The sequence below is a fragment of the Dipodomys spectabilis genome, unplaced genomic scaffold (genome assembly GCF_019054845.1).
Source record: "Dipodomys spectabilis isolate Male_0828 unplaced genomic scaffold, ASM1905484v1 ptg000264l, whole genome shotgun sequence".
NCBI lineage: Eukaryota > Metazoa > Chordata > Mammalia > Rodentia > Heteromyidae > Dipodomys > Dipodomys spectabilis.
The window spans coordinates 8,149,835-8,174,885 of NW_024870941.1; the positions used below are offsets into that span (position 1 = coordinate 8,149,835).

At 47.8% G+C, this 25,051-nt stretch overlaps 1 protein-coding gene across 3 annotated transcripts in view; it reads right to left on the bottom strand.

The window, feature by feature from the left end:
- Window positions 1-25,051, bottom strand: part of Trappc9 (trafficking protein particle complex subunit 9) — a 454,043-nt gene that overhangs the window by 360,857 nt on the left and 68,135 nt on the right. For all 3 annotated transcript variants that reach the window (XM_042699917.1, XM_042699915.1, XM_042699916.1), the window contains 2 exons: window positions 18,954-19,097; window positions 477-603 (listed from right to left, as the gene is read on the bottom strand). In XM_042699917.1, coding sequence (XP_042555851.1) covers window positions 477-603; window positions 18,954-19,097 — 271 coding nt within the window. The remainder of the gene's footprint in view (window positions 1-476; window positions 604-18,953; window positions 19,098-25,051) is intronic.

Sequence of the window (25,051 nt, forward strand, 5' to 3'; positions counted from 1 at the left end):
TGTGAAATTTATGTAATCACTTAATCTCGATAAAAAAGTATATTTAAAAAGTGTAGAAAAAAAGTTCCGTGTGGCACCTCTGGTGTCAGAGGGAAGCAGAGGACCCTGTGGGGGAAGCACAGGGACCCTGGGACCTTGTGGTAAACCTGAAGCAGGCAGCGACCTGCAGTCAGGAGTGGGGACAGGGTGCCCATGCTGTGTGGCCAGCACACAGGTCCAGGGCAGGGGGCACAGGGACTAACCTGTTGGTTTCAAGCTCAGCATGGTAGCAATGATGGATGTGGAGCCCACAGGCCCATGTTTGCCATCCGTTGCCATCTGCTGGGCGCTGACTGGTGGGTACTGATGCTTCTGAGGTCATGAACCCAATAAGCCAGTAGCAATGTGGTTCTTCCAGAGGCCCCCATACATGACCAGGCCCAGGAAGGCACCCTCACGCAGGGAATGCCCTGCCCTCTGGTGGCATGGCCCCTCACCTGACGATGGGCAGCTTAGTGAAGGGCACCGGGGGCAGCACAAAGCCATCCGAGAGAGTGATGAGCTCCATCGTCCCGGGGCACTTGGGCGTGTAGTTCTCTAGGCTTTGAGTCACATCTTTCTTTTCTGAAAAGGAATAAAAACAAAATCATTGTTACTTAACAAAAGTAACAGTAGATGTTTTATTCAGAGCAACCCATGCCAGCCTACTGACTCTAATCTTCCAACACAAAAAAGGGGTAGAAACGGGCATGGCTCATATCTGCCATCCTAGCTGGAAAAGCTAGGATCAGGAGGATGTGGTTCAAAGCCAGCCTGGATAAAGAAGTCCACAAGACCCCTTCTCAACTCACAGCTGGGCACAAGGATGCATACCTTCCAGCCAAGCTACAGGGAAGGCTGAAATAAGTTCCAAGTCAGCCCAGGCAAAAAAGTTCATCAGGTCGGGCACCAGTGGCTCACGCCGGTAATCCTAGCTACTCAGGAGGCTGAGATCTGAGGATTATGGTTCAAAGCCAACCCGAGCAGAAAAGTCTATGAGACCCTTATCTCCAATAAACCACCAGAAAACCAGAAGTGGCACTGTGGCTCAAGTGGTAGAGCGCTTGCCTTGATCTGAAGAGCTCAGGGACAGTGCCCAGGCCCCATAACAGAAAAAAAAAAAAAAAAATTCATCAGATTCCATCTCAGCAGGAAAAAACTGAGCATGAGAGTACATGCTTGCTATCCCAGCAACAGCAAGAAGCATGAAATAGGAGGATCACATACAAAGATCATAGTGTAAGCACAAGCCTGGGGAAAAAGGAGGACCCTATCCCAAAAATAACCAGTGCAAGGAAGGGCCAGAGCTGACTCAGTAGTACAGCACCAGCTACCAAGTACAAGATCCTGAGTTCAAACTCTAATACCATCAAAAGAAAGGAAGAAAAAAAATAGGGGGGGGGGGGAGGGAAGAGCAGTAACCACCAGAGACAAAAAGAGACTCCCCTGGAGAGGCCTGGACTCAGATAAAGCCCAGTTACTCTGCTGTAATCTAGGAGGCATCCACTTGCTGGGAAACAATCATGAGACTTTATGGGGCTGGAGGGATCAAAGACACTAGAAAAATATTTTTTTCCATGAGTACTAAGCACCAAACACAATGTAGTGTGTCTGTATGACATATATTGAAGCAATAATCACAAGCCAATGTTCTGAAGCACATGGAAAGTGTTGTGAGAAAAGACCAAGAAGGAAGAAAGGAGACACAGGTGGTAGTGGCCATGTTTGCCTATTGTCCATGACATACTCTCACAAGGGTAAAAGCTCAGGATGACAAGTGGTACTACCTCCATATAGCACACAGAAAATCTGAGATTTGCCAGCACAGTGGCTCTATTCTGTAATCCTAGCTATTTGGAAGGTGGAGATGCAAGCTGGAGTCCAAAGCCAGCCTAGGCAAAAAGAAATTTGCAAGACTGTATCTCAAGCAATGGCTGGGTACAACAGCACACAACTGTTATCCCAGCTATAGGGGAAGTACAATGGCTGGACAGCGGTGTAAGGCTGTCATCCCCAGTGACAGGGAAGGATCACAGCCTGGCCATCCCAGACACAACGTAAGAGCCTACCTTAAAAATCACCAACCTGAAAAGAGGCTGGAAGCGTGGCTCCTGTGATGGAGCCTAGAGCCCTGAGTGCAAGACCCTGAGTTCAACCTCAGTACTGCACACTGCAATCCTGCTGTGAGTGTGCGTGCGTGGTGTGTGTGTGTGTGTGTGAGAGAGAGACAGACAGACAGACAGACAGACAGACAGACAGACAGAGACAGAGAGAGAGACTTCACATGGTGCCTTAAAGAATTAAGAAAATGATTGATTTGGGGGAAGGAAGTGGGCAAGGGGGTTCATGTCTTCAGGCATCTCTTTCCTCTATAAAATGCCAGAGAAAAGCTACTACAGAGGGCAAGGGGGCCTAGCAGAGAAGAGCAGCTGTACGTGGCCAGGATGTCCCTCTGTGTCTACTGAGCCTGGTTTTCCTACAGGAAGGGGAAGGGGGTCACTAGAGATGATACCTGGAGACCAGCAACCCACAGACATGAGCCGACACTGATGCGGTCAGAGAACAGGTAGATGTGGATGAGGGCGCTGCCCAGGCTAGGACCACAGAAATTGGTAGGTCTCAGGCAGCCGCTGTCCAGGAAGCCACCCAGCCGACATTTTCTGCTGAAAGTAGCCTTCTTTAGGGAGCAGGAAAGTGAGCAGAACCACTTTTAAATACAACATGGTAATGTTGATCTTCAACAGGGAAAAAAAAATCTTTAAATAATCAAATCATCTTCAATTTATAGATGATAAGTCTCCCCCAGGGCTCCAGCTGATACCATGCAAATTATCTAATTTGCCTAATGCTGGATAGAGCAGTTAGGGTTCAGGTGTCTTATTAGATTGAATTACACCAGCTCCATACATGCTCTCAGTAAGAGCTGCTAAAATACAGGAGGCAATGAATCTATCTGCAGTGCCAAATACCACATGCGAAACTCGCGAGAAGTCACAGAGTGCCTGACCAGCCTCGCCCAGAGGAAGGCCTGAGGGCCACGCTGGGGTGGAACACAGCGTATAGGCTCTCTCCATCCCAGACCCTTCTGACGGGGCTACAGGCTTGCTATTTGCTATGGGGGGTTCTGAGGGGTGAGGGACCTCAGCAGTCACCTTGACTGCAGCAAGAGCATACCTCTGCCACTGCACAACCGACAGCTCTCTGTTAGCTGTGGTTTCATTGTAACCACGGCTGCAGTGTCCTGAGACTTCTTGTGGGGAAATATTCCCACCCCTACCCAACGCAGCAGTGTCAGGAAGCAGGGCTCCTGGGGAGGTGTTTGAGCCATGGGGGCCTCACGCAGAGGAACAAAGCTGGCTGGTCCTCCTGCCCCCCAGAGGAGGCCTGACAGCCAGACCCTGTGCACCACAGCACAACAGAGCACACGGCCCCATGGTGACTGGCATCTGCACCCCAACCAAGCTGAAGGAAAGCTTGTAATAAAGCCTAATCATTTCCAAGCCTGTGATTTGGTCCTTAATTCGCTTCACTAAAAATCAATATATCTCATTTCATGTTGACCAGCACTTCCAACAATGATTTCAGTTAAATTAGAGCACCTCATGCCCTCAAGAGCACATTTTTCCACCCCAGAAATTAAAGAATTCATGCAGACAGAAGAACACCTCTAATGAAAACTGGCTGTCACCTAATTATAACGTTCTTTATAGAAGCAGAAAATGTGATCAGCAAACTTTTGATCACAAACAATTCATGGGCCATTTGGCATTTCAAGAGTTGATGTGGGCATGAAAACCGGCACATCACGATTTCACAGTTTATTCTTGTTTCTTCTTACTAACAACCTGAGACAGCCGTGTGTGCAGGAAGTCAGTTACGGTATTCTAAACAGGGAGGAGACAAAAAGAAGAAAACACTAAGGACTAAGGAAGAAGAGTACAGGGAAATAAAACGGTCAGTGCGTCAATCCTGAACCGACACTTCCAGAAAGCCCCAGTTAACACCTGAGCTGTTCTCCTAAGAATATTATCCATCTTTCAACATCCTCATGCTGGCAGGTATGTGGAGAGAAGGGAACTGTAGAGCACTGGGGTTATGCAGAAAGAGGGTGGAAGCTCCCCCAGCAATCCACAATCCCTCTGCTGGAAGCACACCCGAGGGGCAGAAAACCCACACCTCAGAGACAGCCCCACCCCCACCCCCCACCCCCAGTCACCACAGCCCTGCGCACAGCACTCAGGATAGAGAAACAATCTAGATGTCCACTGACGGCATGAATGGATGAAGAGAATGTGGTATCTATTTTAAAATACACCAAAATCACCAGGCACCGGTAATTCATACTGTCATCCTAGCTACTCAGAAGGCTGAGATCTGAGGATCATGGTTCCAAGTGAGCTCAGTCAGCAAATTCCATGAGACTCTTATCTCCAATTAACCACAAAAAGTCAGAAATGGAGCTGTGGATCAAGTGGTAAAGCACTAGCCTAGAGCACATAAAGCTCAGGGACAGCCCCCAGACCCTGAGTTCAAACCTAGGACTCTCGCATACACAGGAGATCCTGCTATTTGCCACAACATGAATGGACCTGGAGAACATTACACGAAGTGAAATACGTTAGAAACAGAAAGAAAACATTGCATAATCTAACCAATGGTAAGAAAATCCCAATAAGGACACAGAAGATTTGCACAAACCAGCAAATGTCTTCTAGTTGACACTCATGGAACACTGGATGCACAACCGCAGGACACAGACTGTAGTTACCACAACACAGCCCAGGTTCCACCAGAACACAAACCTCAGTATGTTGTAATGACAACATTAAAGCAGAGCTCAGTCACAACCATTCATCTATTTGCAGAAGCTGGAAGGCTAAGCCACACACAGAATTCCAGATGAGAAGAAAAGAAAATTTTTCAGAGTTCTAACTCAACAGTAACAAAATGTAGCAGGCCAAAAGGAAGCCACCTTTAGAGAAATTTTCATAGCTGTAAATGTTAAAATTAGAAAAAGAGAAATGTCTAAAGTTAATTACTTAACATGCCACTGTAAATATCAGGGGGGAAAAAAAACAAAATGAATGATGCAAAATAAAGAAAACAAACAATGTCAAAAGTCGTCTCTTTAAAAAAGTCAATAAAACAATGAGCCCCTGGGAAAGAAGCCCAGTCCTGAACTCCTGGAGGAGAAGGGGCAGACCTGTGCTGCTAGAGGAAGGGGATATTACAAACAGCACAGCCAGCCATCCTGGGAGCTGATAGAACAGAGGAATTCCCAGAGGGGAAATGCCATAAGCAGAAAAGGACAATCTTAACAACCCTGTTTTTCTTGAATCTACAATCACAACTCATGAACAGAAGTGGCTGGGGGGCAGGGAGGGACTCCTCTCCCAGATGGTCTCATGTTCTCATCCAAGAAATAAAGTTAATCTCATTCAAACAAGCTCGCAGAAAATAAAGGAGGAAGGACTTCCCTGCTTGTGTCCCGTGACCATTGTCACCCCAATACCACAGCTGGCAAGTAAATGAAAGAAAGCAGAACTCCACACCAACAGCCTGGCATCTCCAGTGCCCTCCTGGAAGTAAAAGGACAAATGAGCATTCTAGATCCACCAAGAAGAAGCCACCCCAGGGAACACCCCAAGGCCAAATAACCTCTAGAAAGTCACCCTGCAAGTGAATGAAGCAAAGGTTTTAGCCCTAAGCTTTTCAACCTAGTGCTTGTTCCACCACACAGAGTGACTTCCTTGGGCGTTAGTACGCCCATTTTCTAGATGGGGAACTTGAGGATTGTGATTTCATGAGGTTACTGAGGTAATGAGTGACTACGTTCCATTTTGACTCAACTCTGTAGACTCAAATGTTTTGCTTTTCTAATTCTGTGACACTTCCCACCCAGATTAGCCCAAGTTATTAGCAAATCCAGCCTGAAACAACCAATCCAATGTATGCAACGAGTGAAGAATATCACTACATTGCCCAGGCTGGCCTCAAACTCACAATGCTGCAGTTTGTCCTCCAGAGTGCTGAGTTAAACCTATTACACAGCCAGAAGGATTGACTTTCCCCACACACACATAAACATTCAGGTAACATCATGGTGCACCTTCAAAGAATGAAAAAGTCACCTGCCACCATTACGAAGATAAATGATAGGCCAGACCAGGCGGCATCCAAGATCTGTCATGAAACAAGAAAACAAACCTTTTCCTTAACAGAATACTGATGAACTGATAAGCTTGCACTGAGCTACACTAACGGTCTCCCATGGACATTACTTTATCTCTGTTCATGACTTAATTTACCTAGTGACACGCTGGAATCTCTGATAAGCAGTCATTCAAGTTTTCCAGAGATTAAATATTTCTCCATGCTCCTTTCAAGTATATAAACAGTGTACCAAAATGAATGGCAACTGTATTAAATCAATCAGCTCATTATATAATTATGCATTTTAAACACTACCTAGAAAACTTGTAAACATCTCTAGAGGTCTTGATGGAACAGCTAAAAGGAAAAAATCCTTACGAATAAAGACTTGGTGAGCAGAACCTGTACACCAAACTGTAAAGTCATGCTTATGTAAATCAGTATACAGTAACATAATGAAAATTAATTCTAAGCTGGGCACCAGTGGCTCATGCCATAATCCTAGCTACTCAGGAGGCTGAGATCTGGGGATTGCAGTTCAAAGCCAGCCCAGGCAGGAAAATCCGTGAGACCCTTATCTCCAATAAACCACCAGAAAACTGGAAGTGGCGCTGTGGTAGAGCACTAGCCTTGAGCTGAAGAGCTGAAGGACAGCGCCCAGGCCCAGAGTTCAAGCCCCACAACCAAGAAAGAAAGAAAAAAAAAAACAGAAAGAGAGAGGAGAGGGGAAGGAAGGAAGGGAGGGAGGGAGGGAAAGGAAAGGAAAGGAAAGGAAAGGAAAGGAAAGGAAAAAATTCTATCATTTTAAATAACATTTATAAAAGTTTTTCAATAATGTGGAAATGTCGTTCATGTTGTATGGAAAGTCAAGACACAGAATTACATTTGAATTATTAATTTTAAAAATTAGAGGCTAGGAAGGTGGCTCAGTGGTAGAGAGCTTGCCTAGCATGCATGAGGCCCTGGGTTCGATTCCTCAGCACCACATAAGCAGAAAAAGCTGGAAGTGGCGCTATGCCTCAAGTAGATAGAACACTTACCTTGAGCTGAAGAGCTGAGGGACAGTGCATAGGCCCAGAGTTCAGGCCCCACGACTGACAAAAAAAAATTGTATTATTAATTTATAAAACTAATTTTTAAATTTCTATTTTTTATTTTTATTTTTGTTGATTTTTAAAATAATCAAAAAATAACCAATTTGAAAATAATGGAAAACAATAGAAAAGAAATACACTAAAATGCTAATAGTACTTGTCTATGTACTATGCACAATTTTCCCACTGAAGTGTTTTCCAAGATTCCTAAAAGCAGCATATTCATGGTATACTAAAACCTTGAAATTGGACTTCCAAAAGGTTTTAGAAAGAAAAATCAGGATATAAAACTCTTGTTGAATGAGGAGGCTGAAAACATTTTCTCCATTCTTTAGGCTGTCTCTTCACTCTCAATTATTTCCTCTGCTGTATAGAAAGAAGCTTTCTAAGGGAGGAGGTAACAGTGTTCAACAAGAAATGTACCCATTACCTTACACATGTAACTGTAACCCCTCTGTATATCAACTTGGCAATTAAATTAAATTTAAATTAAATTGTTTAAAAAAAAGTAAGCCGGTGACTCACGCCTGTAATCCCAGCTACTCAGGAGGCTGAGAGCTAAGGATCATGGTTCAAAGCCAGCCTGGGCAGGAAAATCCACGAGACTCCTATCTCCAATAAACCTCCAGAAAACTGGAAGTGGCACTGTGGTTCAAGGGGTAGAGCGCTGGCCTTGAGCTGAAGAGCTGAGGGACAGCGCCCAGACCCTTAGCTCAAGCCCCAAAACCACCACAACCAACAACAAACAACAACAACAAAAAGTAAAAGAAAAAGAAAAAACAGAAGCTTTTTAGTTTGATATAATTTTTCTTGTTTTCTTTTCATTTTCTTATCCAAAAAATTCTTACCTACACCAGTGTCACAGAACATTTCCCTTGTTGTCTTCTAGTGGTTTTATGGTTTGGGATACATTAAGTGTTTAATCTACCTTGGGCTCATTTTGGAATCTGGTCTCATTACTTTGCAAACGGACATTCAGTTCTCCCCACACCATTATTAAAAAGCATGTCCTTGACCAAATGTGTGCTTTTGGCATCTTGGTTGAAAGTATTTTGGATGTAATTTTGTAAAGTTGTAAATGTCCTCAGTAAGATAAACACCAGTGCAGCGAAGACCCTGTGAAGCGCTTTCTCTTCCAGAGGAGAGAACCGAACTCAAGGCAACATCATGGTTGGCCTCCAACGATGGCAGCACCACGGATGCCTGACACAAGACAGACAATGTACCAGGCACCGGACACACCTGACCGCAACTGCTTCCCCACACACCTTAACAAAGGCAAGGCTGACTGTAGAAGAAGGACAACAAAGGTCAAGATCAGATCTTAATCTGCAGAGTAAATCAAAGCTCAGGAATTACTCCTAGCCCTGTGTGCCTTCTACCTCTCTACCACAGCCTCTCATTCACAATGTGCTCAGACCTCTCCCTTCCTTTTAAACTACCTGATATTTCACTCAACATTCACTTAACAAGCAAATACTGGACTTCCACTCACAGGTGGACGATTCCTACCTTACAGCATGCAGATGGCCTCTCATCTCAAGAATACTAACCTTATCCTCTACTTCCCTTCTCTCACTATGTCTACTGGGGTTAATGCAGCTCAAGAAGAAATTTGGGAAAAGGCAATGTTACATTAATTTAGTTCCCCATGGACTGACCACTTTCAAGGAAAAGCATTGCCAAATGACTGAAGTAAAAAGTAAATAAGACGTGGCCCTCACCACCAAGGGGACAAACAGGAAATTACTCTTGGGACACAATGAAATGCTGAGAATGAAGTGAGGTAATGAGACTGTGAGGTAATGAGACTGTGCAAAGGAAGAACCTATTCATTTCTTCCCAAGAGGGGAAACAGAACACTTAAGGGCAGAGCCTAGTACAACAGCATTTCCACAAAAACATCTGATAAGTTTAAACAACAAAAAATGCCTGGTATACATGAGACAATCTCAGTATGGATGGAGAAAGTATGAATTCAGCTAAACTCAATTCTGAGCTCATTCTAAGCAATTAGTGGAATACAAGACAAGAAGAGCAACTTGAAGATGACTCCAAAAGTGTTAAGATTGCAAGAGTAGGAAAGACAAGGAATTCTGGTAAGGATCTCCAGCATCTGAGGATCTGGTGTCTTTTAGATGCCAGGAGACATCCAGCAGACATTCAGCCTTCACTGAGAAGCTGACGCTCAGAGGTCAGAAATGGAAGTCCAAGTATATAAAATCATGAGCAAATCTTTGTTTACATATATATATATCTCTTAGCCAGTGGTTCACGCCTGTCATCCTAGCTACTCAAGAGGCTGAGATCTAAGGATTATGGTTCAAAGCCAGTCGAGGCAGGTAAGTCCATGAGACGCTTATCTTCAATAAACCACCAGAAAACCAGAAGTAGAGGCATAGGTCAAGTGGTAGAGAGTCAGCCTTGAGTAAAAACTCAGTGGCAGAGCACTTGCCTTGCATGCTCCAGGCCCTGGGTTCGATTCCTCAGCACCACATAAGCAAAAAGAAAAAAGCCGGAAGTGGCACTGTGGCTCAAGTGGTAGAGCGCTAGCCTTGAGCTGAAAAGCTGAAGGACAGCGCCCAGGCCCAGAGTTCAGGCCCCATGACCGGACCCAAAAAACAAAAACAAAAAAATCTCAGAGACAGTTATCCAGGCTCTGAGTTCAAACTCAAGAACTAGCACCAAAAAAAACATATATCTTGAATGGACTAAGAGCTTCACTCTTAAATCAATACCATAAATCTTCAATGAAATACTTTTTAATTTATGTCTTCAAATATCCCTTTTATAATGTCTAGTTTTGTTTTGGCTTGGTACTCTACCAGTTGAGCCGCACCTCCAGCCCCGTAATTTCTGATCTTAACAACATTTTTTGTAACAAATCATTGTCTCAGAAATATAACTAATTTCATAATTTTCCTGAAACCAGCTGTTCAGTTTTCTTCCCCAAGGTGCTGTGAGTGAAATAAACAAGTTCCTGCGTCACATCCCTGAAGAAATGCTGCTTCGCATTTAAAGTGGTCTTAGGACACAATGCTCACAGCTGCAGTGCCGCAAGCCTTTGCCCCACGGGTGTTTCTAATATCTCCAGAGGCAGGTGTGCTGGTCCTACCGGCCTGTGGACACTTGCCTCTGCTCTGCAGCCAGCCAGAGGATGTGTGTGGAGCTGGGAGGCCGGACCTCGGGCAGTATGCGGGGACTGCATCCCTTTCCTTTGCTGTCCATCCCATCCCCCCAAATGCAGTAACATGAGAGAGTGTCACCCGCCTCATCAAGATCAAGGCCTCACTGCAGCACAGCTCCACCAGCCAAGTCCCCATCTACAGTGACACTGATGAATGGCAAACTTTTAATGCATTTTCTTTGGGCCGAGTAGCAGAGTAATGACCTGGCGGCAAAATGAAGGAATAGCTGAATAAATTACGTCTGACATTTTCTATCTCATCCAATTCTTGTCTTTCAAACAAATAACAAGCACATCTAAGTTGATAGATAACCTCCTCCATACAGGGACAACGAGAAGTGTGGTGTCTGAGGCCAGCTGACACAGCCTTTGGTGGGCTCAGCTCCTGTCACTGTCAGCAAGAGGACCCCACGTCCAGTGAGTGGGCCTGGCCCGCTGGAGACCATCAGGGGCAGTGGAGAAGGGTGACAGCCCAGGGCCCCTGGGCTGCACGCAATCCCAGCTCCTCCAGGAACTACACAAGAGTGGCTAACTAATCAACGTCTGCCTCAGCTTCCTCCCCATAAAATAAGCCTCCGCAACTTTGCGAGGTAAGGTTGACGCTTGTGAGGACCACATAGCAGCACCCGACAAGGAAAGTGCGTAACAACAACTGTCGTTAGACTCAAAGGCTAAGGCAGGCCATTTTCTCTCTGTGTATCCAAGGTGCCGCATCTGCGGAAAAACAGAGAAGTACTTACAAGATAAATACTAGCTAGGCAAATGAAAAGATGAATTAACTAACCTTAGTATGTCAAGACTGTGACCTACTAGCATGAGGCTGAGCCAAGCAGGACTAGAAAACAGGTTGGGCTCAGCCTGAGAGCCAGGCCGGCAGATGGGAATGGCCCCTGGCCTCCAGCTGCATCACATGGGGGCCGTGCAGGCCAGGGTGTGCAAGACCCACCTGCCCTGAGCCTCTGTCGGCAAAATGGCTAAGCGGGGGCCAATCGAGGCTGCACCCGTGGATGCTTGGTAAGCATCCAAGTGTGGCAGGGGGTTCCACGTGCTGCGGCAAACTTCCAATCAGAACAGAGCTGGAGATCAGCACTATGAAGGCAGCTAATAACAGAGCTCCCAGAGCATGGAGCAGAGCTCGGCTGCTAGAATCACTTGGTCACATCAGAGATGACAAGGCTGTCCCTGAGCAAGTGACGAGCTATTCACGCCACACTGCTCCCTCTCCTGCCCCCTCAGTGTCCCCACCACAGCCTCACTGTCTCTAGGAGCCTGACACTGGCTACAGGAGTGCCCCCTGCTCTAACTTGGGGTGTCATGCCAGTGACACCAATAGTGGCATCTTCTTGTTCTTGGCTTCCCAAAATGCATCTCTTCTAAATCCTGCTGTCCTCACAAAAGGACACTGAGGGATCTTGCTTGCCTTTCTGTTATTTCAGAAGGCCGGGGGAGAGCGGGGGGGCATGAAGACCCAGAGCAGGCTGGCACAGCCCTGGGGGAGTGGAGACGTCAAAGGGTCTCCACTTAGGGGCCCAATGAGACCAGAAGTGTTAAGGAAATTTAGCAGTAAGTGACAGCCTGTGGTTTCAATCCCAAATCCATACTGGAAAATAAAGTAGATGGTAATAAATGCCCATATGGGTTGCACCTAAGAAAGCCAAACTACCTAAAGCCCCTGGGCACCTTGTCTTGGGAGGGTGGGGGGTGAGCACCGAAGGCAGTGATCTTGGCTTCTCCATATTGCTCTTGTTCCCCATCCCAAAGACATCCAGGCAATCTCTCTAACTCACTCCCAGAGCCCTAGACCTTGTCCCTCCTTCCTTCCTTCCTTCCTTTCCCAGAGAGGGATTTGGTCAGCACCTTCCATACTGGGCAGCCTCCTCTGTGCCCAGCTCCAGACTGATTCTTGCTCACGGCTCCATCACCTTGCCCAGCCCTTTCAGGCATCAGGATCTCCTTTCCAGTGCCAGAGTCTACAGAGCTGCAAGTATCATGTGTTCTGTGGTACCTGGACTGCATCTAGGAACATCAACAGCAAACACCTGGCCTAGGCCTCGGCCACTTCAAGTTCCCAAGCCTTACTGTACAGCCTGGGCTGTAGAGGCAAGTCCAAGGTCACATCCAGTCCTGCTTAAGGCCAGCTGAGCCCAACTTGCGAGAAATAAAAGGAAAACAAAAGAGCTGCCTTTCTTGCTCAGCAGTTCTCCCCACCCCATCCCTAACCAGGACCCTCCAGGATCCCATGCACCTGCCTGAGCCCCAACATCTCCCAGAACTGGGCTCACAACTCAATCCGTGAAGAACCAAGACTTTAGCAGGGACTGGAGAGTTGCTTACTCTTCTCCTCAAGGTGGCTCAAAAGCATCCCATGACATCAGGTCAACACCTTGTAATGGCCGAGGGGTATTATCATTATTACTCCTGCCTAGCCCATCTATTCCTGTAAGTGTGGGTGTCCCACAGAGATACAAAACACAAAGCTGTCCTGGGTGTTACACAATAAGTAAAATATCAACTATGTTAGGGAGAAGGGAAAATAAATGCCTGTTCTTGGTAGGTTTGTTTTTTTGCTATCTACTGCTGCCTGAAAAAAATGGGACTTGTGATTCACATCTGCCATTAAAATCTTCCCGTGTCCTCTTAGGTGAGCTGGGTGATGACTCGTGGGCCCTCTGCACAGAGCTGGGGCAGGGAGGCTGCGGCAGCCTCAGCCTGGTTCAGGGCTTACAGAACCTGGGGGCACAGCTGCTCTCCCCAGCCCCTCCCATTCACAGGAGACCACTGCCCTCCCTCAGCCCCTCCCATTCACAGGAGACCACTGTCCTCCCCCAACCCCTCCCATTCACAGGAGACCACTGCCCTCCCCCAGCCCCTCCCATTCACAGGAGACCACTGCCCTCCCTCAGCCTGAACCCATCCACAGGAGGCAGCTGGATCACAGAACTTTGAACCTAGGACAGAGATGGCCAGGACTGAGATGCACAGGCCAGTCCTTGGGAGGAACTCTGTACCTAGACTCTCCTTCTGCAGGATCCAGGAAGGCTGCAGCTGCTCCTGCGGCTTCACACCTCTCCACTAAATGCCGTGACATGAAATAGTTTAGACCCAAATCCCATCCTTCAGCTTTGCTTCCTGTCCTGCCTAACTCCTGTAACTTACCAGGAGAATAATCATGGGATCAGCCATAAAAGATGGGTCCATTCCTCAAAATCCATCCCAGGATAAAAACTTAGGATAGTACTCAAGAAAAAAGTGAGAGGGAGGCCACCTACAAATACTCTACAAATACCCTCCACAGAACACACGCATTACAGAACACAAGCATCAGAAGGGGGATGAGCTTTCTGATGGGTTAGTGGGGACAGGGAGGGAGAGGTTCTGAAATGGAAAAGCACTTGGCACAGTCAGTAAACACACCCATGCAGCCAGTGTGGTCACAGCACCAGCAAGTTCACATGTGTTGAGCTGACTCTCCTTTCAGTGAGATGATGTTTCAGGTCCAGCTATGGTTTAAATGTCAGATCATGCTGAGGAAAGCCAGCCTGCAATGGTGGCCGCACAGTTCTGGCAGCTGTGGCCTCCTGCGGGGAGGTCCCGCCCCTCAGGCCCGATACACTCTACAGATAGATTCACTCACACACACATCCCCAGTCTCCCAGTCTCCACCCTGGGCAGGTCCCAGGGCACAGGCTCCATTCACCTCCTGCTGTGCATCCCCACTGGGGCAGGGCTGAGAGCCCCGTCTGACCACTGAATAGGCACTTCACAGCCCCAGTGGCCAGGACACAAGCCCCAAAGCCCATCAACCTTGGAATAAAAATCCATTCCGGCAAGGAGCCACTGAAAGTGTTCCAGCTGGTAAACAAACACAGTGAAAAAACACCCAACTCCTCACATTATCAAGAAAATATAAATTAAACGCATCAGGCGACATTCTATACACTGAACCAGAGGCACTGCTGCCAGAAGTATAATTAGAACAATCCTTTCAGAAGGCAATTTGGTGATATGTCTCAACAGCAATACTAATGCTTAGAACGGCTGACCAAGTAATAAGCCCTCTCCTGTCAAATTTCTCTCCTGCAACAAAGACTAAGACCCAAAGATGTCTCTGTCTCCAGGTAGACTGCTGTGATCAGTACACAGATCCATAACTATAAGAACCGAAAGAGGATAGTTTAAGCAAGATTCAAAGGTGTGTGCACAAAGTGACAAGAGGACACAGAACCAGGCGCTGAGCCAGTGTCTGCCTCACAGAAGCAGAGGAACAGCAGGACTGAGGAGTGCATGCATGGGCGCAAGGACAGGAGGGAAGGGCTGCGCAGAGCATGCATGCAGCCATGAGACACAGCTGACAGACAGGTGCTGTCCTCTGCATGTGTGACAAGACAGGCATCTGGTGAGGGGCGGGTGCTGAGGAGGGAAGGGTGGGACGAGTGGGCACAAGGGGTCATGTTCAGCAGAGACGCTGCTCTGGGGTCCTGCTCGATGTGAGATGTGATGATCCAGGCACACTGGCCCACCAATGGCGGGGGGGGGGGGGGGGCCGCACAGGGGGACTGAGGCAAGCAGCAGGAAGGAGCAAGGCTGAATGGCAGACAGCAGTGGGGGTTCCTGTCCCACTGCCTGCAAATCCAGCCTCTCCCTGGCAGCCATCCCTCAGCAATGATGGCAAGCTTCCTGCAATCTCCTGCAGCATCCCTGCAGAAGCAGAGCTGCACCACCAACATGAAGGTGCGATGACCAACAAGATCATGAAGACAGTAACTGGCCATGGCCACGCGCCAGGAGCCACTGCTGTTCGAGTCACGTGGTGAGTACAGGCCACCAAGACCGTGTCAGCCCGGATGGGCCATTCTACCCCATGCTCAGGTCCACATCACTGCTATCAGCCAGCTGTGAGTCGCCTCACCTCAGTAACCAAGGCTCCGTGCCTAGTAGCCTCCCTTCCCCAGACTGCTTTCAGTCACCAAGGTGAGCCTGTCCCTGAGGCAGAGGCCCCGCGGGGAAAGAGCTTCAGCCAGAGCCTTGGATGGGACACAACTGGCCGGTGGGATTCTGTGCTGGGCATGACTTCCTCTGAAGTGGTAAATGGCTTCCTTTCAGAATCGGAGCAGGGATGAGCCTTGGTCCTGTGTTCACAGGGATGGCTGAGGCCTCCGCCTCCTATCAGCCTGCAGCTCCACCAGGGAGTGGCTGCGGACAGGTCTCATCAGCACACTGCGGGAGGATGACATTTGCCTTTCTCTTAATGGCCATTGCAATGCTACAGGGACACAGTCCCAGAGCCACAGGCAAGCAAAACCTAAGGCAAGTTGTGTCTCACCCCCCCTTTTGCCTCCCCCCCATTAGGGTACACTTACTCTCTCCAGCTGTACATTAACCGTGCCCAAGGAGGAAGACAGCAGGCAGGGGGGAAGAACAGTGAGGGAGCTGGCCAGAGCTATGAGCATCAAGGTGGAGGGAAGGCCAGTCTCCTAAAGGAGAGGCCACTGGGAGAAAGCCCTGCTGTATGAGGACTGTTGCACTGGCTCACTCACATGGGTTCTGGGTGGGAAGCACCTGGCCTGGCACCAAGGGACCCAGAGGCACTGTGGGGAGTAGAAGATCAAGTAAGATGCAATAAGGGTCGAAAAGACGAATGGGGAAAGGAGGCAAAGAGGAGGCAAAATGTATCCCAGAGAAGTAAGGGGAAGCCAGGGGAAGTCTTAAGCAAAGATATAATATGATCAGATTTGCAACTAAAGGAAATCTTAGGGCAGTACACAGAATAAAACCAAAGGGTGGCCAGAATTGGGTCAAGGTAGGAACTCTCAGCTGAAGAAGCATGCCAGAGACAGAGCAGCAAGAAGGCCTCAGAGATAAGAAGGCCCCCAGAGCAGACACAGCCTCAGGCATGTGTGCAAGATCACTGCCTGACTTGCATGCCTGAGTGAGGAGCAACACTACCCATGAGAATGGAGAGATGGGGGCATCCACAGGGAAGCCAGAAGCTGCAGGCTGCATCCTCTACTGGTTGCATCAGTAAATGGTCCTTTGTGCCCAGGGTCATCCACAGAATGCCTCTTGATAGCTATTGTGCAAACCTCTGAGTATACTTACACGGGAGAATTATTTGGTATGGGAATTATTTCTTGGTAAAATCATGTTAGCTTTTAGAAGCCCATGGCAATGAGAGACAAAAGCGTGGCAGGCATGTGGCAGGGCAGGCACCCACTGCATGCCAGTTCCCAAGCCGTCACATCTGCACACTGCCCAATACCCGGCGTGGGTGCAGGGAAGGAGCCTGGAGACCGGGTGCCCATATTTCAGATGCTATCTGCCTTGGGAACACGATCGCCTCTATACACAAACCTGTTAGAATCCCAGCAACAGTGGAGGGACTGAGGCTAACGAGCCAGATCCTGACCTCCTCTACCCTGTCCACTGCCCTGGTGGGCACCATGTTCGAGTCCACATGGCACCTGGGTTACCAGAACTAGCTGAGTGGCAGCCTCCCTGCACAATCTACTGTACATGATGGTGGCAAGGCCCCCACACACACACCTCAGGGCTGGGCTTCAGCACATTCAGAAGCCTAGTTGTACTGACCACTGTTCTGCTCTGCTCTGTTCCATTCTGCTCTGTTCGGCTCTGCTCTGTTCTGTTCCTTCTCGTTCTAGTCCATTCTGTTCTGTTCTGTTCTGGTTTCCCCTAGCTTCCACACACACATAAGAGAACACATGCAATAAGTGTCTTTATAAGACTGGCTTAGAGAAGTGGTTCTGTGGCTCACAGTAGTAGAGTGCTAGCCTTGGGCAGAAAAGCTCAAGGACAGTGCCCAGGCCCTGAATTCAAGGCCCACAACTGACAGAGAGAGAGAGAGAGAGAGAGAGAGAGAGAGAGAGAGAGAGAGACTAGTTTATGCCATTTAACATGATGTTCTCAGTTCCATCCATTTTCTACCAAATGACACTGTTTCATTCCCTCTGCATGACAAGCCCTGAGGCCTGGGACGCCAACGGCTCTGTGAATCCATGCGATAACGCCACGGAGGCCTTGCACCTGCACGTCCAGACAGGAAACCTTCAGAACAACTTGCAAAAACACATGTGCTCATTACCTTGCCCATGTAATTGTAACCCCTCTATACTGTGCTTTCACAATAAAAAAAAAAACCAGCAAAGGCCCCGGGAGTGCAGACCTTGCCGCGCGTGAGCCGCCGTCCTGCCCAGGAGGGGTGGCTGGGGGAGGCGCGGGAGAAGCGGGAGACACCCAGGTGGCACTGTCTTCAACCACGAGTGCACTTGGCTATCTCTGCGGTCTCTCCCTCCTGCCGCACTTCCAGGCCACGGTTACAAATGCTCGTGGCCAGGCAGCTCTTTAGGGGAAAGGTCATCCACTAAATCAATGTAACTATCACTCCAAGATAGCAAACCAACACAGAGAACTTTCCACATCTTACTTGACCACGTGAGAAAACAAAGCCTCGTGAAGGACTTACTGATGGATCTGCTGAGATAGTAATTAGTGGGGAGATGAGTGGAAAGATCTTCATAGCCCCCCCGACTTTTGTCTCCTCAGAAGACTCCAACTAGCCAGACACAACACACGCCTGTGTTTCAGAACATAGCAGCTGGTCCAACAGTTCATGAAAGACCCAAGTTCTACTGAGCATGACCTCTAGCAACTGTTAGGATCCCACAAGCACTTTATGGGCAAACAAATGTTCCTACTACCTACAAACACCCAGGCAGGACCTCTTACACTTCACACTCCCCTAGCGATCATGCTGCGGCTTCATCAAAGACAAAAGGCTACTTGTGCCTGGCAAGAACACAGAAACAGGGGAGATACTGTCCACCAGGACCTAGCCACACACAACAAAACCCCAAAAGGAGGACACTGCTATCCTAGCTGCCCCCGTCCCGTAACCACCTGACCAGGTCCCCTCGGGGCCTGTCAGTCATCCACACGGACACAATCTCTTCTAGCCTCACTCTTGGAACGCCGTGGAATGGAAAGCCTACCGTGGCTAATTCCAACTCACACGTGAAGTCTATTTTCTCTTCCAGAACTTGTAGTAGAACTCAAGAGACAATGAAAAGGAAAAAAAAGAAAATAACGACTTTCAGGATTGCAGAGTAGAGAGATACCCTGAAGAGCAATCAGCACAAAGCAACTGACCCGAGGCCTTACTCATGCCCACTGAGCGGTGTCCTCTACAGGAGCCTCTCACCTTAGCAGGTAATTAAATGCAGTGCAAGCAAAGGCAAAGGTGTCCAAACCAGAGGCTGAGGAAAAGACCACGGGCTGAGAGGAAGGAATAACGCATGGTGAGAGCCAGGAGAGGCCTAGAAGAACAGGGCAGTGCCCCGAGAGCTCAAGAAGTGAAAAGAGGAAGGACGGGCAAGGGCAGGTGGAGCCTGGTACCTGGTACCCAAAACAAGCTCACACCCAGACCAGGGCTTCCACGAGCCCGCAAAGTCTCTCAGTCAAAAGAACCCCAGTCGGAACACACTCACCCTGATCTGACAGGAAGTCCAGCATGGTCTGCAGAAGAAAGGACAGGTGTCGCACAGCCAGGGCAGGGTCCCCCATCCTTCGGGAGGCGTAGACCAGCTCGTGAAGCAGTCGCATCTGGACGGCGGCCCAGCCTCTGTGTGTTCCTACAGCGAAAGTCACAGAGTGTCACAGAGGAAACATGCTCAGTGCCACATGTAAGATCTGTCTGGCAACTCAAACACAACCGCTTCAACCGTCACACTCAAAGACCACGAAAAATACTGCCCTGTGTGTAGAGAGAGGGGGACAATGGGGAACAGAGGAGACACTCCTGACTGGCATGCTTCTGTATATTAAAAACATACATTCTCTCTTCTGCAGAGATACAATTTCAAAATACTTCATGAAAATAACCCTCATAAGCTTGCAGTAAAGGACTGTGCTCAAGACAATGCTGGGGTCAGTAGGCCTTCAGTACCAATGGCCAAAGACATTAAATTTAAAAGTACAGGGTTTGCATAGAAATTGAGGGACAAAAGGTGAACAAATGCAGCAGTGGTACTCAAGAGACACTGTATTGAAAATGACTGATACAACTTGTGGGTGGAGGAAAAGCTGGGGGTGACACTGTCCAAAAAGAAATATACTCCTAACAATGCTCAATACGAAATGTACTCATTACCTTACTCATGTAACTGGAACCCCTCTATACAGTATCTTTACAATAAAAATATATTAAAAATAATTTTAAAAATAGGAAATGTACTCATTACCTGACTTATGAAACTGTAACCCCTCTGTACATCATCTTTATAATAACAATAAAAATTAAAATTTGAAAGTACAGAGTTTAGGGCTGGGAAGGTGGCTCTGTGGTAGACGGCTTGCCTTGCATGCATGGGGCCCTGGGCTCAGCACCACATAAGCAAAAGAACCCAGAAGTGGCGCCGTGGCTCAAATGGGGCTAGCCTTGAGCTGAAGAGCTGAGGGACAGCACCCAGACCCAGAGTTCAGGCCCCATGACCGACAAAAAAAAAAAAAAAAAGTACAGGGTTTAGCAGTTGTAGAGCAATACTGAGTTCAAATCCAGATCTTAGGCTAAAAAAAAAAAAAAAAGTATTTCTCTGAAGCATGAGAAGAATGCAGAAACCTGGCTAAACTAGATAAAGATGTTACCAAGGGATTTACATAGCTGTCCTCCTCCCTCCGCCCGCTACCCCCAACACGGCAGGTGTAAAATAATAGCGGAAATCTCAGCGCACGGCCAACTGAAACACCACAGAAGTTTACAGTCTTTGATTCCACTTCCCTTTTGTCAACAAATACTAATCTAAATATTCTCTACTGTGAACCCCTTTATGAAGAAGATGCAAGGCTCAAGATGTGTGGTGAGTGGCAGACCAGCAAACACAATGCCTTAGTGATATCCACAGAACTGCCAAAAAAAAAAATAGAAAAACCAGGATGTGCCACAGGGAAGAAACCCTGGTGTTAGAATGCAGAGAAACAGGGGACCAGGGATGTTTGGGGGGATAACCAGACACAAGTGCCAGTCTGATACCAAGACGTTGCTGCCTCCACCAGGCCTCCTTCTGCTGGCCCAGGCAGGGCTCCTGTCCCTGGTGAAGGCTCCCCAGGGAAGTCCGGGTGACCTCAGCTGCAGGCTTCCCCATGCTGAGTCACAGTGAGGGCTCTCCAGTAGAGACTGCACCCTAAACTCCACTCTCAGCATGACCAAGGAGAGGCCAGGCAAGCTGAGTCCCCAACTCCTGCCCAAAGAAGTAGCTCATTCCCACCGTTCCCACTGATCTGAGACTTAGGACACAAAAGCACACGAGGTGCATCAGGCCCATGCACGATGACCACTCACTGAAATGGGGAACCTATTACCAACAGGCACGACCAGAGCGGGGAGGGGATTAAGTGTCTGGTCCTGGGGGTCCCTTTCTTCTTTTTTTTTTTTTATTGTGAAAATGCTGTACAGAGGGGTCACAATTACATGGGCAAGATAATGAGTACATTTCTTATCAAGCATTGTTGCCTCCTCCTTTGTTTCCCTTCCATCCCTTCCCATCTCCCCCTCCCCACACTCCCCCCTCCCCCGGAGCTCCCTGTCTTGCGAGGGCGCCCAGCAATGCGTCCTTGGGAAGCAAGTGTGCTGAGGAGACACAGCAGCGCATGGCACAGCTGGTGGGGGTCGCCAGGCTGGCTGGCAGCAAGGAGGTGGTCTCCAGGAGAAAGTGACCAAACAGAACTCTAGGACACAGCAAGCCATTTCAAGCGTGGTGACCATTTATCATAAACTCTCCAGAAATGCCAGCTGATAAATGCTAATGACATTATGACTCAATGAATTTAATGTGGTTAACACAGAACGCTGGCCTCTGACTCTAGCTGTGAAATGATTGATGGTGCCACCTGTTTTCCTGTCTTTTCCAGAATGGATTCTACACTTATCAGATCTCACTAATGAAGTAAAATTACCTATTTGTGTGTCAAACTCCCCCACTCAGGTTATGAGTTCCCAAGTGTGAAGACTGTTATTTCTGATTTCAGTGCACAGCCAGCATGGAAGCAGGCAATCAACATTGCCAGATGAGAACAGGGAACATGGAAGGAGCCTGTCCCACCGCCAGCCAGCACGGACTGCTCCCTCCTGAACCCAACTGTGGCTGCCTATAATACCCACTGGCAGGGGGCTCTTCCTCCCATGACCACTGCTGACCTCATCTCAGACCCTGTCCTGCACAGTCCTCTTCTTTCTTCAGTCCACAAACTTCAGCTGACAGAGGCGCAGTGAGGCGCCTAGAAGCTCGTGATTTTGTTTCCCCCCTCAACCCTGCACTGGCAGTCAGGAATACATCTTCTTCATTCATCCAGGGACCCTAATACCTAGCAGGAAGCCTGGTGCACAGTTGGTTCTTAACTAGCATGCATGTCAAGATAAAAGCCTAACTGTTCAAGACATGCATACTCAGGTACATGAGGCTAAAATGAGCTACCTTCTAGAACCTGCTATAAAATATTCCAGCAAAGAATGAACAAAGGAAAAAGGGTAAAAATATTACCGATGTGGTAAAACATAGATACAATGTAATCTAGGTGATGGGCTGATTGTACTCTTCTAATTGTTGTATATTTAGGGTATTTCTTAACAATTTATTCACTGAAATTCTTAGAGCTCCCAACACACACACACACACACACACACACACACGCACACACGCACACACGCGCACACACACACGGCCCTACTTTCCATCTAGGGTGCTTCTCATCTTCCAGAAACCTCTTGGAATATAAAATTTTTGCTCTTCATGCAACAACAAAAAAGGAAGAGTGAGACACATTCCTGCAGTACTTCCATGTGGTCAAAAGAAGCGAGGGCTGGGTCAGGCCAGGCACTGGCCAATAACGCTAGCTACTCGGGAGGCTGAGATCTAGAGGATCACAGTTCAAAGCCAGCCTGGGTAGCAATATCTATGAGATTTCATCTCCACAATAACCAGCAAAAATCCAAGCTAGATATGACTCAAGTTGTAGAACACCAGCCAAGCCTGTACCAGACCCTGAGTTCAAAGCTCAATATCACCAAATAAAAAAGGAAAAGCTATGGTCCAATGCTAAAAAAGAAAGAAGAGTAATCCGGGTACTGGTGGCTCACACCTATAATCCTAGCTACTCAGAAGGCTGAGATCTGAGGACCATAGTCCAAAGCCAGCCCGGGCAGGAAAGTCTGTGAGACACACAATTAACCGCCAAAAAAAAAAAAAACAGAAGTGGCATTGTGGCTCAAGTGGTAGAGCGCTAGCCTTGAGTTGAACAGCTGAGGGACAGCACCCAGGCACAGAGTTCAAGCCCCATGAAAGCAAGAAAGGAGGGAGGGAGGGAGGGAGGGAGGGAGGGAGGGAGGGAGGGAGGGAGGAAACTTAAAAGGATTAAGAATCCATGTGTGCCATACCACTCCTAGGCATCTACCCTGAGCATCATGAGCCAGAATATGGTAAGGACATCTACACATCCACGTTCATTGCCGCACTATTCACAATAGCGAAGATATGGAAAAAACCCAGATGCCCCAAAATAGATGAGTGAATCCAAAATATGTGGTAACTATATACAATGGAATTTTACACAGCCATTAGAAAGAATAATGTCACCTGCAGGGAAATGGATGGGACTAGAACAATCATGTCATGGGAGGTAAGCCAAGCTCAGAGAGACAAATGGTGCATGTTCTCCCTGATATGTGGAAGTTAGATCTAAAACTGGGATAGGACAAAGTACATAGGATTCTAGATACTCACAGTGAGACCAAAAGGGGATATGCTTAGGAGAGAAACACAAAGGCGTAATGCCTAAGCACTTCATATTTATAGAAAGTAACATACATATTGAAACAAACTCCAAGATGTGGAAACAGAAGACTTTTTTCTTAATTTGGTTTTTCTTTTTCTGATGATTCTGTATTCTTTATAATATCCGTATATTATATATATTTATATATATATTTGCGTGCACATCTACGGGAGGGTGTGGGGGCCAATCCAAGGAAGAGGGTGAGAAGTGCAGCAGTGGAGTGCACGGGACACTGGGGGGGGGGGGGGGGGCGAGGTCTCTGTGCAAAGGGAATCGCACTTACTACCTGACACATGGACATGTAGCCCCTGTATATCACCTCCAAAATAACAAAGTACATTTTTTTTAAAAAGGAATCCATGTGTGATTAAACTAGTCAGACCTTCGAACAGCACCACACCAAGAGAGCTGTTTTCACACACAGGAATCGAGCGAATTTAATTTTGCTCATTTTTGAATATTTAATAAGCCAGTTCCTCCCACAGGTAATCATGGGTAAGACAGTATACACTTTCTCAGCAGTAAATAGTGTGTAAGTTGTAACTTTCCTGTGATTCAAAGTGTTCCTCCTATAAAATACTAAAGTTCATGTGTATGTGTGTGTGTGTGTGTGTGTGTGCGCGTGCGCATGCCAGTCCTGAGGCTTGAACGTCGTGTGTGTGTGTGTGTGTGTGTGTGTGTGTGTGTGTGTGTGTGTACGCACGTGCCAGTCTTGAGGCTTGAACTCAGGGTCCGGGCAGTGTCCCTGAGCTTTTTAATGTTATACCACTTTAGCCACAGCTCCACTTTGAGCTTTTTTGGTGCTTAATTAGAGATAAGAGTCTTGAAGACTTTCCTTTCCAGGGTGGCTTTGAACCATGCTCCTCAGAGCTCAGGCTCTTGAGTAATTAGGATTGCAGGCGTGAGCCATCAGTCCCAGCTTAAGGTTCTTAAGACAGACTTGCAGCATGTGACTCCATGGCAAAGTTCTCGTGCTGCTGGCCCATGGACGTCGACTGCCCGTGACAACAGCTGCCACGTACAGACTGTCGGCTGCACCAGTCTCCTCTGCTACCGGTTCCTGGGGGGAGACTGTGCAGCCAGCAAGCCAGAGACTCTTCCCACACAGCAGCACCAGGAAGGTTCAAGTGCTAGTGCACAGGGCACACTGCTGAGCGCCTGCTGTCCCTGCAAACCCACGCTGACATGTTCACTTCAGGAACGAGACAGAACACAGCCCAGGACTGAGAACACTGACCTGATACCTTCTCTTCACAGGGACTGGATTTTGGTAGATTTCCATTTCATTCTCTAAAAAGTGTTTAAAATGGTCCAGGGCATTAGGGGACATGGGCTTAAAGTGGTGTTTATTTTTAGATAGAAGTACAGTGGGCTGACATTTACCATTTTTACTTTATTTGATCTCACTCGCTGGCCTTCTTTCCCTGACCTCTCCATGAAACGCTGACAAATGTCCCTCCTGAGTCAGAAGCCCAAGTAAGGACTACCAAATCCCCCACAAGCGTGTTTGTTTATATTTTCCAAAAGAAATCTATTTCAATCATCAGACCAACAAGTGAAGAGCAAGAAACACAGTCCCTTCGATAACTAGCATAGACACAGTACTGCGACTGCCCACAAGATTGGGTCCTCCATTAAAGGTGGAGGACCCTCCATGGCCAGCTGGGAAAACTAGCTGAACTAATCTCTGTTCTCATACGCTCACGCGTTGCTGGACAAGGTGAATGTTGACTAATCACCCCAAATGTTTTCTAATCTA